The 18224-nt window shown below is 41.1% G+C and overlaps 2 protein-coding genes across 4 annotated transcripts; both read left to right on the top strand.

Moving 5' to 3' along the window:
- cpsf6 (cleavage and polyadenylation specific factor 6) lies at positions 1-14013 on the top strand. 2 transcript variants are annotated; one of them, XM_080491889.1, is made up of 11 exons: positions 1-91; positions 1891-2100; positions 2203-2306; positions 2581-2726; positions 2816-2992; positions 4052-4159; positions 5004-5499; positions 5629-5744; positions 5833-5986; positions 6266-6464; positions 12214-14013. In XM_080491889.1, the coding sequence occupies exons 1-10, from the start codon at positions 32-34 to the stop codon at positions 6450-6452; spliced, it is 1758 nt and encodes a 585-aa protein (XP_080348015.1). In that variant the 5' UTR covers positions 1-31; the 3' UTR covers positions 6453-6464; positions 12214-14013. The 2 variants fall into 2 exon arrangements, with proteins under 2 accessions (XP_080348015.1, XP_080348016.1); XM_080491890.1 differs by lacking the exon at positions 4052-4159 and having other exon boundaries at positions 14-91.
- Positions 14014-15770: 1757 nt separating this feature from the next.
- Positions 15771-18115, top strand: yeats4 (YEATS domain containing 4). 2 transcript variants are annotated; one of them, XM_080491896.1, is made up of 7 exons: positions 15771-15990; positions 16226-16345; positions 16434-16500; positions 16953-17047; positions 17228-17317; positions 17412-17499; positions 17577-18115. In XM_080491896.1, the coding sequence occupies exons 1-7, from the start codon at positions 15940-15942 to the stop codon at positions 17744-17746; spliced, it is 681 nt and encodes a 226-aa protein (XP_080348022.1). In that variant the 5' UTR covers positions 15771-15939; the 3' UTR covers positions 17747-18115. The 2 variants fall into 2 exon arrangements, with proteins under 2 accessions (XP_080348022.1, XP_080348023.1); XM_080491897.1 differs by lacking the exon at positions 15771-15990 and adding an exon at positions 16004-16096.
- The last annotated feature ends 109 nt before the right edge of the window (positions 18116-18224 follow it).

Here is an 18224-nt window from a genome sequence, read left to right as displayed (position 1 = left end):
CCGGGCGGAGACAGTGGCCGGTCAGAGGAAAATGGCGGACGGTGTGGATCACATAGATATCTACGCCGACGTAGAGGAGGAATTCAACCAGGTACCTTATCTGATTTCACCACACTTCGCCCACCTCCGGAATTATTTGCGAATATGGAAAAAAATCAGTTTTATTGATGTTGCAGCGGGTCAGAGGAGTTTTCTGTTGGGTAAACATCGCTTCATGAGTACGGGCCTCCTCCACCGCCATGCTGCAAGCCTGCAGCCTCCGCTGCTACCTGCTCCGCATATCTATCACGGCCTCACTTCTTTGCAGGGATTTAGAATCGGCATTCGACACGGATTCGTGTGCTTAGTGCTTATTTGTATGATGTAAAAGGGTGGGGTTTTTTTTATTGCCCGGCGCAGGTTTGAGGCCTCGCCGTAGCCGCCTGTGGCGGGAGAGCGAAACAAACAAACGCAGCTGTGGGAGCTCGCTGCTCCGTGCTAACCTGTCCGGACACCCGATGAGCATTATAGTTACAAAGTGACTTAGTCTACGAGCTTACAGAAGGAAACTGTGCGCTTAGTTCACGTTTTTCAAACAGACGTGGTCTGTATCGTGTGTTTGTGAAGAGAAGCGAGTTGTTAATTTATTGTGTTTTGCTAGCTGTAACATTAGCATTTAGCATTGATGTCTTCCTACACACACACACACACACACACACACACACACACACACACACACACACACACACACACACACACACCCCTTTTGTCAACTTTCTACAAGCACAATATTGTTGAGAAAAAACCTACTAAATCTCTGTTCAACCATTGTTAAGACACATCCAGCTGCTTATGAAATAGTTATGGTGTGTGTGTAGTTTTTTTATTTATTTCTTTGACAGGGATTGTTGGACTGTTTAAATTTGGCTTTAATAAAGCTTTTTTTATTTGGTCTGAAGTTTACAGTGTGAGGGAAGACTCGCAATCCGACAGCAAAACATTTGCTAATGTGTCAGAAGACTTTTAAGTTGTTTATATCTAAGTTTCTTCGTATACAACAGTTAAGTATCATTCCAAAGGAGGTGGTCCTTTAGTGTGAAGACCATTGATTCCCAGTATTTATGTTCCTCACAGCAGCTTCCTGTTTTCATAACTTTCTTCACCAATGTTAGTGAACTAAAATCATTACGTGTCTCATAACACACCTTTGGCTTTTTCCCCATCTGAAAGCATCTTCGTTTACCAATCAATGCAAATGAGAGTTTGTCTTTACAGTTTATAAAAATGTACTTTCAAAAGATCAAGTTCAGAGAAGTCATTGGATCCAAGTGAGGGAAACGTCTAGATAGATCCTGTGAGCAAACTCTGCAAGTATATTTAAGAACATGCCAAGTTGCAACATTTTTGGTCCTTTACTTTGGTAAAATATCTTAGCAATCTTATAACTAGAGAATGGCCCAAACTCTCACTTATTAAACTTTGTTCCCAAGACCGTCAAATGTTGATGAGTGGAGCTTCTTTGCATGACGTGATTTGACGCGGTAAAACCTGCTCCACCAGCAATATGATTATATTCAAGTCCCCATTGTTCTCTGGAATGTGTTTTATTCATTTGAAGTGATTTTTCACAAGCACAGTGAGTGACATACTCAATCTGCAGTGTATGAAAATAATGTAAAGGGCATGGTTTTTGACGGTCAAATGTCCTGCGTGATGCTTTCTCTCTGTGAAAATGAGATGTCATAACAGGTGATGTGAATGTATGCCTTTAAAGCTGAAGAAGAAATAAAAAATTACAGCCAGAATTTTGAAAATTAATTTGTTCAAGTATTGTTTAATCACTGCCGATGTTGGGACTGTTTGCTGGTTGTGCGTGTGGATTAACAGAGCGCTGTTATATTTTCACAACAGGAAGCCGACTATCCCGTTCATGAGCAGATCGACCTGTACGATGATGTAATATCGCCGTCAGCTAACAATGGCGATGCTCCAGAAGACCGTGACTACCTGGATGCTCTTCCTGCACCAGGTGGCTCAGAAGGGGGGAAAAGTGCCCCACCTAACGTGGTGTACACATACACAGGCAAAAGAATTGCCCTGTACATAGGAAACCTTACATGGGTGAGTGTCACAATCATTTTTATGCCATTATGAATGAAGATTTAACTTGTCAGCTATGAAGGACTGAATTTATATCCATACTGATGATTCACTCCTTTGCAGTGGACAACAGATGAGGACTTGACGGAGGCCATCCGCTCTGTAGGCATCACAGACGTTTTGGAGATTAAGTTTTTTGAAAACAGAGCCAATGGCCAGTCAAAAGGGTGAGTTCTTTGTGTGTGACGATTTTGCCATTGACGGTAGAGAGTTGGATCAATTGCATGAGGATTTATTTGTGCCTTTATTTCTATAATGGTTTTATTGCAACTGTAGTTAAGTATTCTTCTTTAGAAAGTGACTCTTTATTCGAATCTGATGCTATTTTACTCAGACATCCAGAATTACATTTCTCTCCTGTGGTTGTCAATGAAAGATTTTTTTTAATTTTATTTTTTTGCTCACATTTAATCATATTTCTGTTCTGCGTGTGTTTTCCAGGTTTGCCCTGGTGTGTGTCGGCTCTGAAGGGTCCTCCAGAAAGTTAATGGAGCTGCTTTCAAAGAGAGAGCTCCACGGTCAGAATCCCATCGTCACACCATGCAATAAACAGTCGCTCAGCCAGTTTGAGATGCAGTCACGCAAAAGTAAGTCTAACAAGTGCAAGTGGTATCTGCATTTAATCAATACGACAGACTTATTAATGAGCGTCTGCGTCTGCTTTTCCTCCTGGCAGGCACTCAGTCGGGCCAGATGTCGGGGGAAGGTAAAGCCGGACCACCCGGTGCTGGTCCGCGAGGCAGTTTTCCCATGGGCGGCCGAGGCAGGGGCAGGTTCCCCGGACCACCTGGCCCTGGGGGGGACCGTTTCCCAGGACCTGTCGGGCCTGGAGGTCCACCACCACACTTTCCTGGTTAGTTTGGTTACCAGTAATCAGTCTTCTTCTTGGGTGGAGAAACTTTTTAATTTAATTGTTAATTAAGAAACTGGAGGTAATTTCAGTTGTTAATGTTAGAAGTTAAAAGTTTTAGCTGTTTAATAAATGTTTATTCATGGTGATGAATTTTATATGCATATGCAACCTTAGTTATGTTTTTTTGGTTTTTTTTTTTGATTCATTTATGCAGTTCAAACTCTGACCTCACTATGACATGTAAACTGTAATGTGTGTAGATCTGTCATAGCCGGCCGTGGTCATGCTCTATCACTTCTCAGGTTTATGGGTCAGTGGAAGGTTGCTTTATATTTTCAGCATTGTCATCCATGGTTTTTTTTAGTTTTTTTTGATGCAGCATATTGAAATAACCATCACAGTGTGATCAATGCCTTGAAAAAGGGAAATTGGTGAAATTTTAAATCCTGCTTTATGTCTGGTGTTGCTGCTCAGCTGGCAAAGTCCAGACGTTGCTGCTACTAACACTTTGCATGGAATCAAGTCTACTCTGTTGTTTGCATTTTTTTTATTTTTTTTGTGGTTTATTTGTTTCTTGACGGGCTTCTTAGTATTTACATTCCCCCTAGCAGAGCTATATATCTTTGCATGTTCCCTCGTCCATTTGGTTTGTTCTTGGCCCATCTTCTCCGCCTGTTGAAAAACGTTTTTCTTTCTGCGAGTTTCTGCGAGCTGACATTTTCCAACACCATTCCCTGACATGCATTCTGCTTAAAGCTTTACTTGGCAACAAACCCACCTCAATCTCTGCTAATCTTGGATTGGCTGCATTGCGTAAGCAGTCGAAGAGAATGGATTTGCGAACTGTTCTCTTCTTTTTTTTTTTCCTTCCACCCACTCCATTTAAATGTTCTTGCCCTTCATGCCACTTTTCTTTTTTTTTTTTCTTTTCTTCCCATTTCTATATCTTCTTTTGCTTAGTGGCTGGTGCCGGTGCTGCTGGGCTGTGACAGGCCTTCACATGAGACGGAAGTTTTCTGAAGGGAAGACTTATGATTGGTTTGCTTTCTTCCCCATTAGGCTCGGGGATGAGACCAGATCTGGTTAGGCACCAAGATGGCCCACTGATGGATATGGGTTTCAGTCCCTTCCCGCCCGGGGGCAGGAACGGGAGCTGGCGTGGCAGAGGTGAAACACCTCGATTGATCTAATTGTTATGATCGATTGCCTTTTTATGATAAACCCTCGGCTGTGGATTGATAGGAGTTTTCATTGAAACTGTCCTGCAGACAGTTGGAAGTTTCCCCGAGTTCCCTGAACACTGTCTCCATCTCATTGTGGCCCCACACAAGGCCTGGAAAGGGAATTCAATTTATGTTTAATGTTTGTCATTTAAAGTGTTTAAATACCTATATATTTTTTTTCCCCAAATATAAATGTTTTAAAATCAGATTTTCATGACTATCCCCAAATCAGCTTAATGGTCCCCATTTTCTTCTTCACTTGAAAGAATTTATTTATTTTTTATTTTTTTTCCATGTCCTCTTCAGGAGAAACTATCAGCAGAAAGGCATTTTCGTTAAATGCTGAAAAAGCCAAAAGGCCTGGAATTTTAACAAAGCTGTCGGAGCATTTTTCTCTGAGAGCGTTATCTCCTCATCTTTTCTGTTGCCTTTCATTTTTAGCATTGCGTTGTGGCCTGTTTCCATGTGTTGCTCTGTGTAGCTATGGCTTGCCGTCATGTATCTGTGTCATTGTCCTCGCTTTGACCCGTTTCAATCAATACATCAAAGCCTCTATGTATGAAGGATACATGGAAAACACTGGCTACGTGACACTAAAACCAGAGCCACAGTTCGGCCACATTCAAATGTTTGTACCGTTTCAGTGACAAAATGTTGTCAATGTTTTCACTGAGATTTTCATTTCTCCCATCGTATCCAGCAAAGCCTGGAGAGTGCCTCGTATGCTGGTGGAGAAGTCTGAGTGACTTGGTTTATGTACTTCTTTTGTCCCCTGTGTGTTTTTGCAGGTGGTTTGCAGGGTCCTCCACGCCCCCCTCCCGGACCTCCTGGCCCCCCAGGCCCTCCGGGTCCTCCACCTCCTGGTCAGGGCCTCCCCCCTCCCTTAGCTGGTCCTCCCAATCGTGGCGACAGGCCGCCTCCCCCTGTCCTCTTCCCCGGTCAGTTTGGCCAGCCACCATTGGGACCTCTCCCCCCGGGGCCCCCGCCTCCAGGGTATGGCCCTCCTCCAGGCCCCCCGCCTCCACAGCAGGGCCCCCCACCTCCAGGACCCTTTCCCCCACGTCCCCCGGGCCCTATTGGTCCTCCAATGGGTTTGGCTCCTCCTCCACACATGCCAGGGCCTCCACCAGGCGGCCCCCCACCTGCCCCTCATGTAAACCCTGCTTTCTTCCCCCCACCTGGCAACAACAGCATGCCCCCCAACGACAGCCGAGGACCCCCAGGACCAAACGACCCATACGGACGCCCACCACCATATGAGAGGGACTACGGGCCTGGAGGACGGTAAGAATAAAGTGCTCAGTGTGTCCATCTGCACACCCGAGATTCAAATTTAAGAGGCTTTTGAATGTAGACTTAATAACAGGTGTTTGGCATAGCTAACACATTAACGTATTAAATCTCGTGATCTAGGGAGATGGAGGCGTCGCGGACCCCTCTGAATGAGGCCGAGTTTGAGGAGATCATGAACAGAAACAGAGCCATCTCCTCCAGTGCCATATCTCGGGCGGTTTCTGACGCCAGTGCAGGTAACGCCGACTGTGATCAAAAGACGATAAAGAATTGTTTAAATTTTACGAACATTTCTCCAACCTTGTTCTCTCCTCCTCTCTTCAGCCGACTATGGCAGTGCGATAGAGACTTTAGTGACCGCCATCAGTCTGATTAAGCAGTCCAAAGTGTCTGCGGACGACCGCTGTAAAGTCCTCATCAGCTCCCTGCAGGATTGCCTTCATGGCATCGAGTCAAAAAGCTACGGCTCTGCTTCCAGGTACGTTGAATACATAAGAGCTGCCAGATGCATCACAAATGTATCGCCATGGCGACAACAATTGCATTATAGTCAAAGTGATCAATTGGACGGAGCCCAACTGTCCTAGATTGTGTCATATTTCACTTTATACGTGGTGGCAACAGGGCAGAAGTCCGACACACCAGGTTCGCTAGATTCAAAACTATTTTGCTTGTATCTTATCTCTTAGTTTTCCCTCTCAGGTTTGTCATTTGAAAAACTTTGACACAAACAATTTTGCTTCTTCGTTCCTGCTAGGCGAGAACGCTCCAGGGAACGCGACCAAAGCCGCTCGCGGGAAAAGAGCCGGCGACACAAGTCCCGCAGCCGCGACAGGCATGAGGACTACTACAGAGAACGCAGCCGGGAGCGGGACCGCCACCGCGAGCGGGACCGTGACCGAGACCGGGAGAGAGAGAGGGAACGAGAGTACCGACACCGCTAGAGGAGACAGCAGGTATGTTCAACTACAGTGTTGTCTTTATTCTCCATTTCTTTTGAGGTCAGGACTGGGCCAGACGGGTAACGACAGAAGAAAGCACCGGTAAAGAGATTTGAAGTCCTCATTTTCTCTCTTTCGTCTGTGCGGAAGGCCTTTAGTTAATCCAGCCAAACTGAGATAAAATCATTTTGTCTCATTATTAGCTTTTAATCAGTCGATAATCATTAAAGTAATAATGGTGCTGCAGGTAAGTAGCAGGTGAGTAAACGCGTTTCAACAAATCAATATCGCATCTCTCAGATCTCCATTGTGTATATTGTATAAAAATGTACAAATGTTTTTTGTAAAAATTGTACCAACTGTAGTTCTCATTGAGAAAATGCTGACAGTCACTAAAAATGAACTTTGTGGATTCATTTGTTAGTCTTGTGGTCAACAAATTTTAGAAGCTGGTAAATTACAAAGTTTCATTGATCTTTGTATATTCATAATCTTGAATTGCATAATAAATTCTCAAACCGTGCCTACGTGTGCATGAGCAGAACAAAACACAAATCCGATGCATGCACAATTCTGTCTGTATGTGTGGAGATTATGCAGTGTATATGTGCCTGTAAAACCCACATGTATTACTCGATTATCTACTATTTCTAAAGTTGTCTTGTATGTAAATGTAATTGTTAGGATTTTACCAGCAGCTGTAGCCACTGCATCACATTTTGAGTATTTTTCTAGCGTTGTCAAAATCGAGCTTTCAATTTCCATTTCATGACGTGCCTTTACATCCTAATGTGTCTGTGTGTTTGTCAGTGTACTTGTACTGATAGCCCCTGCAGTTATTCATAGCATTTACTGTTGAGTCATTCTTGCAGTATTTAGCCGAAACTCAGTATTTAATAAGGTCTGTCTGTTCGGGTTGGCTTGTACTTGTTCTAGAACAAAATCTGCTATGCTGAACTTGTCAATAGCAAAGCAGTCTATACTTTTCAAATGTTCCATTCACAGTAAAATATTTGTCATTTAATGCTTTAAAAGAGGTAAACAGTAATTCACAAGCAATTATCTATTATGATGTTATACTTTTGGACATTGTGATTGTGCCTTATCTGCATGTGACTATTATCACCTGATATTGTACTGTACATGTCTTTTTTTAAAGCGCTGCTTTGAATTATTGCACCTCAGTTAAGACTTTGAGGTGATGTAAAAAAAAAATAAACATGCCAATGTCCCTTTTTTAAATATTGTTCAGAGACATAGCTGTTAGTGCCGGTGCCACCGGTGATTACAATGATGAGGCAAAGTTTCAGGAGAAAAAGTTGATCGATGTGTGGCCTTGAAACGGTTTGTAACATGCTTGTAATCAGAATTTGTTTGCATGGTTTATCAGTGCATAATAAAATGAAACATCCTTCATGTGTAATTATGAACAGAAACAGACGGGTGAGCACCTGGTTTCTAAAAGAGGAAAGTTTACTGAGCCTGCAGAGCCACATTTGTGTTCACTTTCAATAACAATTACAGCTCATCGCTACTCCAAACTCACTTTACAGTTTGCAGCAAACACTGGCAGTGAATGAAGCTTTGTCTGCATTTTAGTACTTTTATAATGGCCTGACACCAGAATAATCACAGTGCTGGTAGTGATATTTCTATTGATTCCAACATAAATTCTAACCAAACATTTCACAGCTGTATATATATTCACATGTGCAACCATTGAATTGGACTATTGTCTCTGTCTTGGTATGTACACGGGAGTTTAACCAACTCAGTTGTTGAACTCATGTAGCTTCTGAGATTATAGGTGACTGTAGGCAAACTCTGAGGTCTTCAGTATTCGGAACATTTCCGGTTGACCTACAGCCTCATAGTAAATAGCCAGCAGAGGGCTAGTGTGTCTCTGTACCCATCCAAATGTGAACTCTACTTATATTTGCAGTATTGGGTTCCCGTTTGTTGATTCAGGATCTGACATGGAGCTCGAGCACAGAACATTTTGTACGGGTCCAGCCCCACTGGTGTGAGTCTTTTCCGGCATGTGTATAAAAAAAACTCCCATTATCGGGGTGTTTCAGTCCCAGACCGTCGTGAGACGGGTTAGTTTTACCGTACTGACGTGTTGTTGCAATAGTCATTTTTAAAAGGATCAAAAGTAATCGCCACGTTATTGTGAGAGAACACAAACGACCCTTGTAAAGCTCTGCCAAGCTTAGAAACACTGAATACAGTATAATATTTGTGAAAGTGTAAGATATAACATTATGCTGTAAATGTCTACTTTGACCATATAAATGTCTGAAAGCTATGATTTCATTCTTGTCACGTAACACTGATCAACACACAGTTTGTAGCCTCAGTGAGGTGAAACATAAAACTTCAGTCTGCCATTTGAAATAATTGACTATCATGCATGATCATGCATGTGACTGACTTGTAGTACTCTGTGTTTTTCTGGCTGTTTTGGTGTTGGAACATATTATCGAAGGGTTGTAGATAGATCTATCTGAAACTTCTTGCTGCCGCATTGTATGTAACAGGTATTTGATTAATATTACACTATTATTGGTGTGTTGTTGTCAAATTCTCTGAGATATAAACTTTCAGGCTAATTTTCAGAGATTTGCTGGTGATTGTCAAGGATTCTCAGTGTTGAGGTCTGTCAAGAATCTTGTAATCCTTGTGGTGCGATGTGGCGTCACATAAGCTTGTGTAAATTTTGGGGGCTGCAGTTGAAATGATGCCTGAACAATTGTGTGTTCCCATGTTTGGTTTACAGACACAACCTTGGCAGTAACGTGTTTTTGATCGTATTCATGGAAACTTCAGCATCTCTATGCAGTTGTGCCTCACTTCAAATTTATTCTCAAACTAAAATTAACTTCCAGATCAAATATTCAAATTGTTTTTGCTCCAAACATGAAAATCTGTTTTTTCTTATTGTCTTTAGTTTGGTGGTTTTAACTCGTGGAGTTGCTGAAGCAGGAAGAATATAGCAAAACACTGTCATTTTGGTGTCTGGTGAATTATGAGAAGTGGTGTTGAGCTTTTAGCTGTTGGCGCTAGCAGAGCTGTACTTTACATACACAAAGTTTGACCTTACATCCACCGGGGATCTCTTCACAACAGATCGGATTGTTGCATATGAATGGAACTATTTGTATTTCACACATGACGTACATCTGTTGTCCAGTTGTATCAATGTTAACACATTTTGGAAGTCGGTTTTCTAAAACAGGCAATTTGTTGTATAGAGATCCCCTGTGGGCACAAGGCTGAGTAGCTTGCCTGAATACATTTGTTCTGAATTATGAGTCAAAGTACATGTGAACTGGAAATGGGCTCAATCATTATATCCCAATACGTCCATTTTCCACTGACCCATGCCTTTGCTTTTAGTTTGTTGACGTGCTTTCATTTGGAAACATTGAGAACCGAGTGCCATACATTTGCCGTGGTGGTGTGGCTCCTCTGTCATGTCCAGATATGCTTAACACTGTTTTATCTGTTCATGTTGCCACGCGAGCTTGCGCCAAAAATGATTTGTGTGTCTTGGGGATGTATGTGTGTGTGGGGGGGTCGGAGTCTCGGTCCCCTTTATCCATTTTAAAAACAAACTACTTGCTCATGTCAAACCAGGGTCAAACAGACTTCCATGTCAAGGTTAGCAGCAAGTTATTATATACGGACTTTATATAGAACTAAAACTGTCCCAAGAGCCTCTAAAAGCAACAATTACTGCATTGGTTTGAATATAAGATTATGAGATGCCCTCTTACACCAAACGTCATGCTTTATAAAGGGTTTTGCATGAAAAAATAAAATCTTGTTTTCTATTAATGTTTTGAATTTTCAAAACCAACTGGGTGATAACTGGTGTGTAACAACCAGCTTCACATCAATAGATTATATATTTCTGTGCCACCACTGAGTTGGAGTCCTGGTGAAGCGTATCGAGCCTCTTTTGGTCGTTGAATGTGAAAGTGATTTGTGGCTGAGCATAAACAAACGTGTTCCATGAACATTTTGACCCTGGTTTGACTCTGACCTGAACCGACTGATGCTCTGCTGCATATTTCAATGTTTAATATGAGCCCGAGTTTTCTATAATTACCATATCTTCATATGCCCTGCAGCTCAGACGTGGTTTTAGCCACTACACATGAAAACGTAGTGCAAAAAGCAGCACCAATGAGTTGACATGTAAAATATGGCCACTGTCAGAAATTGTGTTAATCTGCTGCAGTGCACCTTGTAACGCCCCCTTCAGCATGAACCCTGTAAGATCGCCTGTACTCACTAGACTTACCGATGTAGTGACCTGGTTGGTTTGGTCTCATTGCACTAAAGTAGAGACAAATATTTCCTCCTCTTGGCCAATAATTTTAAACTTTTGAAGTGACTCTGTGTCCAGAGTTTTGTAATTTCAGAAATGTCAGTTTTCTGTCTGCTTAATGAAAAGATGAGTGCCACTTGGTAATACGCCAACGTCTCATTGCTTCTAGTGGTAGCATTTCCACTTTTTCCAAGTTATCACATTTTTATGACTCTTAATATGTTTAAAGTCCTCGTAGTTTGATTTGCTCCAGAGCTGTTTATGTCCTTCGTGTCGTAACTTTCCAGAAAAAATGTTGTTGCTTACTTGTACTGTTTGTGAACTAATTTCTACAAAAACCTGTTTGGCACTAAAAGAGTGAAGCTGTGATTGCAAACGTTATATTTATATATATATATATATATATATATTTATATACTTTTTATAGCTTTTTACTTAAAGTCAGGATAACCTGAAGATAATGATACCTTAATCAATATAGGGTTGTTGTATTTATCCATTTCACAGGAAGAGATTAAGATAACATTACATAAATCATTGATTGAGACAACTTGTCAATGTCTTGGCTCTTTAAGTCAACTGTGTTGCTTAATTTAACTTCCTCTGAACACTCACCACTGACAAATCTGTAAAAAAAAAAAAAAAGTAAACTATATACATTTTCTGAATGCATTTCACTCGTGTGTCAACGAGAGCTACTTGTAACATGAAATATGAAATATTTTACTAAACTTCAGTGATTTAGAGGGAAGAACCTTAAATGGTTCTGCTATATTTTGATGTGCGTGTGTGTACGAATAGTTTAACTTGAGTGTTTTTAAGGACCCCATGAAACAATGTGAGATATTTGTGTAATTGTTCCAAATAGAGGAGAGTGTGTAATGACGTTTCCTTGACATTTTGATTTGTTGGTGCGTGCAGACCTGCATCACAGTGATGTGTTTATGGTATACAGAGTTATCAGACATGTAATAGGGTAAAAGGAGAAATCAAATGAAAATATTTTCCAAAAACAAATGAGTGTCACATTGGTAAATACTTGATAATAAACGATCAAGTACACCAGAGATGGAAAAGCACAAACTGTTGAGCTGTATGTGTCATGGGGTCTTTAAACAGTTGAACTTTGCATGCCATGTCTGTGTCTGTGCTACGGTTGGGGGAAACACGATAACGCCGTCACGTCGGAGAAATCTACATTTTCTTCCTCTGCATTGTCGGAGATTTTGTGAGTTTTTGCCAGACCACTCGGACTCCGGTGGTAATGAAATTTAAAGAGGTGGATAAACCTGTGACGGTGGTTTGAACCCAGCCCTGGCGTCCACTCTGTCTGTGTAGTGTTAGAGGTTTACTGGTGAGTGGGGGGAGTGTTCACACTGTTGGGCTGGCCCGAGACCAAACTCCACCCTTCGTTTTGACACCTTGCAGCTCACGAGGATCAAGGATGGATGGATGGAAGGAAAAGGAGGAGCCGCTCCCTGCCCATCCTGCATGACTGGACAGGATTGCAACCAACATGTCCTGCTCCACCCTCTCCATTTCTCCTCTCCTCTCCTTCTCCACCCATCCTTCTCTCTTGTTTGTTGTCCGCCTGACTAAGCGCAGTGGATGGACGACCCTGACCTGTGTAGGGCTCTGTTATCCAAACATCTATACTCCTGGTAACTAAAGATGAGAGAATAACTTTCCGAACACCTTTTTATTTTTATGCCGTTTTATTTGACATCAAGAAAAAGTCAGTGTGAAGCTTTTTTTTTCTTTTTTTCTTTTTCAATTTTGCAATGAAACAAAATGGCCCGCACGATCCCCCCCTCAATAGAAGACAAATGTTACATCCCATTTGTTTTTTATATCTCCTTGGCTCGCTGTGCTGTGTATATTCAGTTTAGAAATCAGTTTTTATAGGATACGTGTTGGAAGTCTTTTCCCCAGCCCCCCCACTCATTCTCATTTATTCTTTTCATGGTTAGTATGTTTGTAAATGTCTCTGCTTTTTGATTAAAGACTAGATGGTGTTGTAATAAAAATGTATACCGAGGTACACTCTGCATTTGGTGACTTCCTCCTCATGTTTGTTTCATTTATATTAAATGTATTTTTTTGGGATGACCGAATGTTTTTTTCACATTGAATTTGTCAACTTCAGGATTTTATCTTTTTTTTTTTTAAGTTCTTGTATGTTGTTGTAGTAGTACTACATTTTTTTGTTTTTTTGTTTTCTTTGTTTATTTTGGTTACCGTATGGATCGGTGGGTTCAAGGTAAGATAAATGACACGAATGTACCTTGTTAGTGACATCAGTTGAAATCCAGACCCCCAAACCCAGGGAGATGTGTGAATATGTACCGGAAATGCTTTGGACTGTTTTTGCACAGCTTCAGACCCACACCCCATTAACCAAAAAGAAAAGACGCTGCTGTTCACTATGTCAATACTCATTTGTATTTAATTGCACTGAATGATCCGCACCACAACTCTGCATACCAATTTTCTTTCTTTTTTGTGCATCTGTCATGAGTAATGTGACTCAAACCGTCGACCAAGCAGCCTTTCAAGGTAACGCTCACTTTGAGGTGGTCAAGTCACAGTAACACATTTTTGTTTTGTTTGTATTTTTACACTTACGCATGTTTGATAGTGATATTTCTTAAATTTTCATCCACTTTTGTCTGCTGTCAGGCTTCACAAGTGACATTAAATTACAGGTGAAGTCTTTAATGTTCAACATGTATAATGTTCGCTGCCATGCAACGCCCCTTTAAGCCCGAGGCCTATCCTCAACGCCGTGCATGTCTGTACAGATACTCTCAGCAGTTTTATACGTCTTTTAACTTGTCGATATTTAAAATAATGGGATTTTGAAATGGCATTACCCTTTGTTGTTTTTAGTCTTTCACATCAAAATTTAAAGAAGCATCAAGTTTTTTACTGTGGAGGTGTTTTAGTGTCAGTCCTCCCAACTTTCTCTTGCTGCTTTTTCCATTTGTACCCAAACTTATTCTGGTTAAAGAGATAAAAAAAAAATAAAAACAATGCTGAATGTAACAAAATAAGACATGACTGATCAACATTCACACTAACGGGGGTAACAAAGATGTTTAACCTCAGGCTTCTCTTAAGGCAGCAGTTTTCAACGAGCGGTGGGAGAGACCACATAATACAAGCTTTAGTACCAAAACATCGGTGTAAAACTGACACATTTCAAATTAAAATGCTCTGACAAGCATCTAAAGACTTCTGTTATCATTTCCAATTGACCCCAACAGTTAATATTGTTTTATAAGGTGAGTTTTGGCGACCCCAGCCTTTATTTACCCAGATGGCATTGGGGTGCAATGTCACTCCAGCTCTGTTCATCCTTCCACACTTTGAAAACTCCTGTCTTGAGGTATCTCCAATTCACACCTACAATGTATGTGGGGAGTTTTAATGGTGGTGTAATACCGTCTAATTTTGTTCATCTATTGTGTCGTATAAATTGTCTCCAAAGGTATTTGGTGAAGCAAAAAGCAAACGGCATCTAAATATTTGTGGCCTTGTTTATCAAGCTTCGGGAAGAGCTTTGTGGGTCAGTGTTGGATCCTATTCACCTGGAAATTGTTACGTTGTAAATTGTAATTGAGGTTTTTATGTTCAAAAACTGACCACCTGAACTGGGACCTTTCCACAACAAGTCATTACAAAATGGTTTTTAAGTGTAAACTCAACGTGGCCTTTGAAGGTTTATTCTGGCTGATTGTTCCTGTTCTCCTTGAGTGGCAGGAAGCTTTAAAAGTAAAATTTTCTCAGGTAAATCTGTCAGATTGAAAGTGCATGCGGGAGTTGTGAAGTCTGTTTTGTGCCAGCTTCTCTCCACAGCACTTGCAGGTAAGTGTTTGCAGGTCTTCGTGTGCAGCAAGTCCAGAGAGGAGTCAGCTGCATCCACCAAGACTTTACTGTGCACAAGCAGCTGGAAAGTATCTCCATTTGTATCTTCTGAAAACTAGTTGCATTATGTAATTTTTGATACTTCGCTTAGTATTGGATCCCACCCACTTGAAATCTTTTAATTGGTTAGGTTCATTGAACACAAAATTCCCTGTCCTATCGAACTAAAGAACCCAAGGGAAAATATGAACTTTCCATGAGTCTTAATTGTTCTGGGTTTTTTTTATTTTATATATAGATTTCTTAAACGTTACTCATAAGGTATGGGTACACCGTTTGATGGCTGACCATGATGTTTTGACACATTTGCTGCCAGAAGTATTAAAAAAAAAAGTTAAATAAAAGTTAAGAATGAATTTTGGGTTTGTCTTATTTTCATTGAATATGTTTGCAAGAAATTGGTGGAAATTCCAATTGTATTATGCAGAAATTCGATGTATTTTTCTTGTCACTGGTGCAATGGTAAGCGCTGTTGCCTCACAGCAAGAAAGTAGTGCTCAAATACTGCCTGGGAATTTTTGTGTGGAGCTTCTTAGGCTTTCTTTTTTTGTGTGTGCATCAGTTTCTTTTCGCAATCCAGAAAATATGCATGCGAAGTAAATTGCTCCGTGGCATGAGTGTCTGTTTGCCCTGTAATGGGGCTGGCGACCTGTCCAGGCTGTGTCCATGCCCTCGCTGGGGTTGGCTCCAGCATCTGTCAACCATTTATGTACAAAATAAAGCGAGCAAAACCTGTACAGCTGTAGAGACAGTGGAGATAGCTTGCCAATTAACTTCCAGATATTTTAATAATTACCTAAATGTGATCCAGAGGTAACAAGCCCACGTGCTCTTGTGGGAGAAAATTCAAACGCGAATGAGCTGATTTTTAAAATATTTGAAATTGTGTAGAAACGTGAATAATCAGCAGAGTTATCGGATGTTATGTTTTAGCACAATGCAAATGTGTGAAGACTTTAAATTGGTCATTGTTGTTTTAACAAACTTCGAATTGAATCGATTTAATGCCCGGTTCACAGTTTCACCCGGAACCTTTATTTCCTCCTCCTGCGTTTCCTCCGGACCAACGGACCCTTCCGGTGCTTGTTTGTTATGGCGGTTCAAAAACAGACACGTCTGTTTTATGATGATAAATGGCAGCATTAATATCTGCCTGGTGACTCCGGGGGTATCGAGAACGTACTGTAGATTACTACAGAATAACTTTAGCTTCGCCTGCGCTGTACTATGTTTAAAAAGATGACTGAATTTGGTCCAGATTCCGGCGGACGCGTTAAGGTAACGGAACGTCACAATAGAAAATATTGTATTAACCCCGGAGTGAAATTCTCTGAATGTAAACGTGTTTATGATGTTTGGACACCATATAAGACATCCTGCAATGGTATTAATAGCCGTCTAGGGATGTCTCATCAGAGACGTAGATTCAGAGAACGTGTGTGTAGTCGTTTGTGTCGTTGCTGTAACAAGCTAAACATTTCCTTTCATTGCCTCTTGTGTTTGTTGTGTGCAGGGAGTTACTATTGTGAAGCCCATCGTGTTTGGAAATGTTGCCCGATACTTCGGGAAGAAGAGGGAGGAGGATGGACACACGCATCAATGGTCTGTTTATGTGAAGCCATACAGAAATGAGGTATGGTATTTAAACTTCAGCTGGATTTCTTTTAATTGAATTTATATGTGAATTGTTATTGTTTGTTTGTTTTTGTTTTTCTCTCCAGGATATGTCTGCATATGTGAAGAAGATCCAGTTCAAGCTACATGAAAGCTACGGTAACCCCCTGAGAGGTGAGTTTACTGTTTTGGATGTTTAATATTCAATCAGTAAATTTGACATGTATTTAGGACTGCGACCATTCAAAGCTCGTGACTGCAACTAACTTTCCGATATGTTTTTAAAATGATCGCCATTGCCTGTCAAGTTGATAATCTGAGAATTTTGGAAATGGGGTATAGGGGCTGTGTTTGGCCCACAGCCGAGTGCTCCTATATCTGCCTGAAATTGTTCTTTGAAGATTTCACTGTGATATAATGTGAGGCAAACGCATATCTGGATTAAATTATCTGTGTTTAAATAGTGCACACATGAGAATTTTTTTCAGAATAAAATACACAACACAGGAAAGGCTTGTCTTGTGCATGGTGTTATCTAGGGTTTCCTCTACTTGTTGACCTGCATAATTTGTTTTTTTGATCACAAAAAACTAAATTGTGTCATTGTTTGTTTGTTTTTCTTCCAGTGGTTACCAAGCCTCCATATGAGATTACGGAGACGGGCTGGGGAGAATTTGAGATAACCATCAAGATCTTTTTCATTGATCCCAATGAAAGACCCGTAAGAGCTGCTCCAAATAGACTCAGTAGTTTTAAGCAAAGTGCAGCTTTGCTACGAACATGTTTTATATAATTATTTTGAGCTGCTTAGTGTAATAGTTTGCGTGTGGTGAAGCGTAAGTAGGATTTAGTTGGACGCGGGACTCGAGGGACGTGAACTTGATCCGTGTGTGTTTTGCAGGTTACTCTCTACCACCTCTTGAAGCTGTTCCAGTCAGACTCCAGTGCCATGCCCAAGAAGACGGTTGTCTCTGAATTTTATGATGAAATGGTACTCTTCAGGCGGCATTATTTTAAATTTAATGTAATAATTATTTGTAAGTGATTGAAGTCCCTAACTGCTTTCTTTCCTGTGTAATTTCTAGATCTTTCAGGATCCCACAGCCATGATGCAGCAGCTGCTGACGACATCCAGACAGCTCACCCTGGGAGCGTACAAGCATGAGACGGAGTGTATGTAACCCAAACCCTGAACGTGGCTGTTTATAATGGAAATATTTACACCTCACATTTGTTTTCCGTCCCTGCAGTCACTGAGCTCGAGCAGAGGACGAAAGAGAAAATGGAAGCAGCGAAGAAGAGAACCAGTCAAGAGATCACAGAGCTGAAGGACAAACTGAAAGCCAGCAGAGAAAACATCAACCACCTGAAGGCTGAGATCCGGAAACTGGAGGAGGACGGAGACCACAAAGAGCACTAAAAGCAAGTGCAGGAAGACAAATGGACGTGTTGAACGTAGCGAAGCACACTTAGTGATGCGTCCTGCTTCTGCCTTCAGTCGTCGTAGTGATTCACTTTGAGATTTCCTTTTAGTTTGATCAACATTTGGAATTCATGTCGGTTGTCTCCATCGGTTGTCTTAATACCACTCATGATGGGAGTCCCGCTGTACAACCGGCACCAGAAATGAACATTTCTCAAAAAGAAACCAGGATTTTCCACCTTGATAATCGCCTCCTTCACATGACGAGGATGTTGCCAAATCAAACTCCTAAATGTTGTTTTCTTTCTTTCTTTTTTTTTTTGTTACTGGTGTTAAAAGTTTTTATAAAGTGATTGTGTTTATAGACTTGTGTGTATGTTTTCTGAGTTGCACACCGAGGGTGAGAGTTGGCTTGCACTAAGAGGAAACGGGCCTATTTTACCTTGATAATTATCCATCTATCTTTTGTACCTCT

This window comes from Lipophrys pholis (assembly GCF_963383615.2).
Source record: "Lipophrys pholis genome assembly, chromosome: 22".
In the NCBI taxonomy this organism is placed as follows: domain Eukaryota; kingdom Metazoa; phylum Chordata; class Actinopteri; order Blenniiformes; family Blenniidae; genus Lipophrys; species Lipophrys pholis.
The sequence above is the reverse complement of the archived record's forward strand: the minus strand, read 5'-3'. Positions and strand labels throughout refer to the sequence as shown.

What these genes read in the sequence shown, in the direction of transcription:
- yeats4 (XM_080491896.1), top strand. Translation starts at nt 15,940, where the DNA reads ATGTTTAAAAAGATGACTGAATTTGGTCCAGATTCCGGCGGACGCGTT. An exon ending in TTGATCCCAATGAAAGACCC is followed by an intron (nt 17,048 to 17,227) that starts GTAAGAGCTGCT and finishes TGTGTTTTGCAG; the next exon opens with GTTACTCTCTACCACCTCTT. An exon ending in CTGAATTTTATGATGAAATG is followed by an intron (nt 17,318 to 17,411) that starts GTACTCTTCAGG and finishes TGTAATTTCTAG; the next exon opens with ATCTTTCAGGATCCCACAGC.
- cpsf6 (XM_080491889.1), top strand. Translation starts at nt 32, where the DNA reads ATGGCGGACGGTGTGGATCACATAGATATCTACGCCGACGTAGAGGAG. An exon ending in ACATAGGAAACCTTACATGG is followed by an intron (nt 2,101 to 2,202) that starts GTGAGTGTCACA and finishes ACTCCTTTGCAG; the next exon opens with TGGACAACAGATGAGGACTT. An exon ending in GACTACGGGCCTGGAGGACG is followed by an intron (nt 5,500 to 5,628) that starts GTAAGAATAAAG and finishes CTCGTGATCTAG; the next exon opens with GGAGATGGAGGCGTCGCGGA.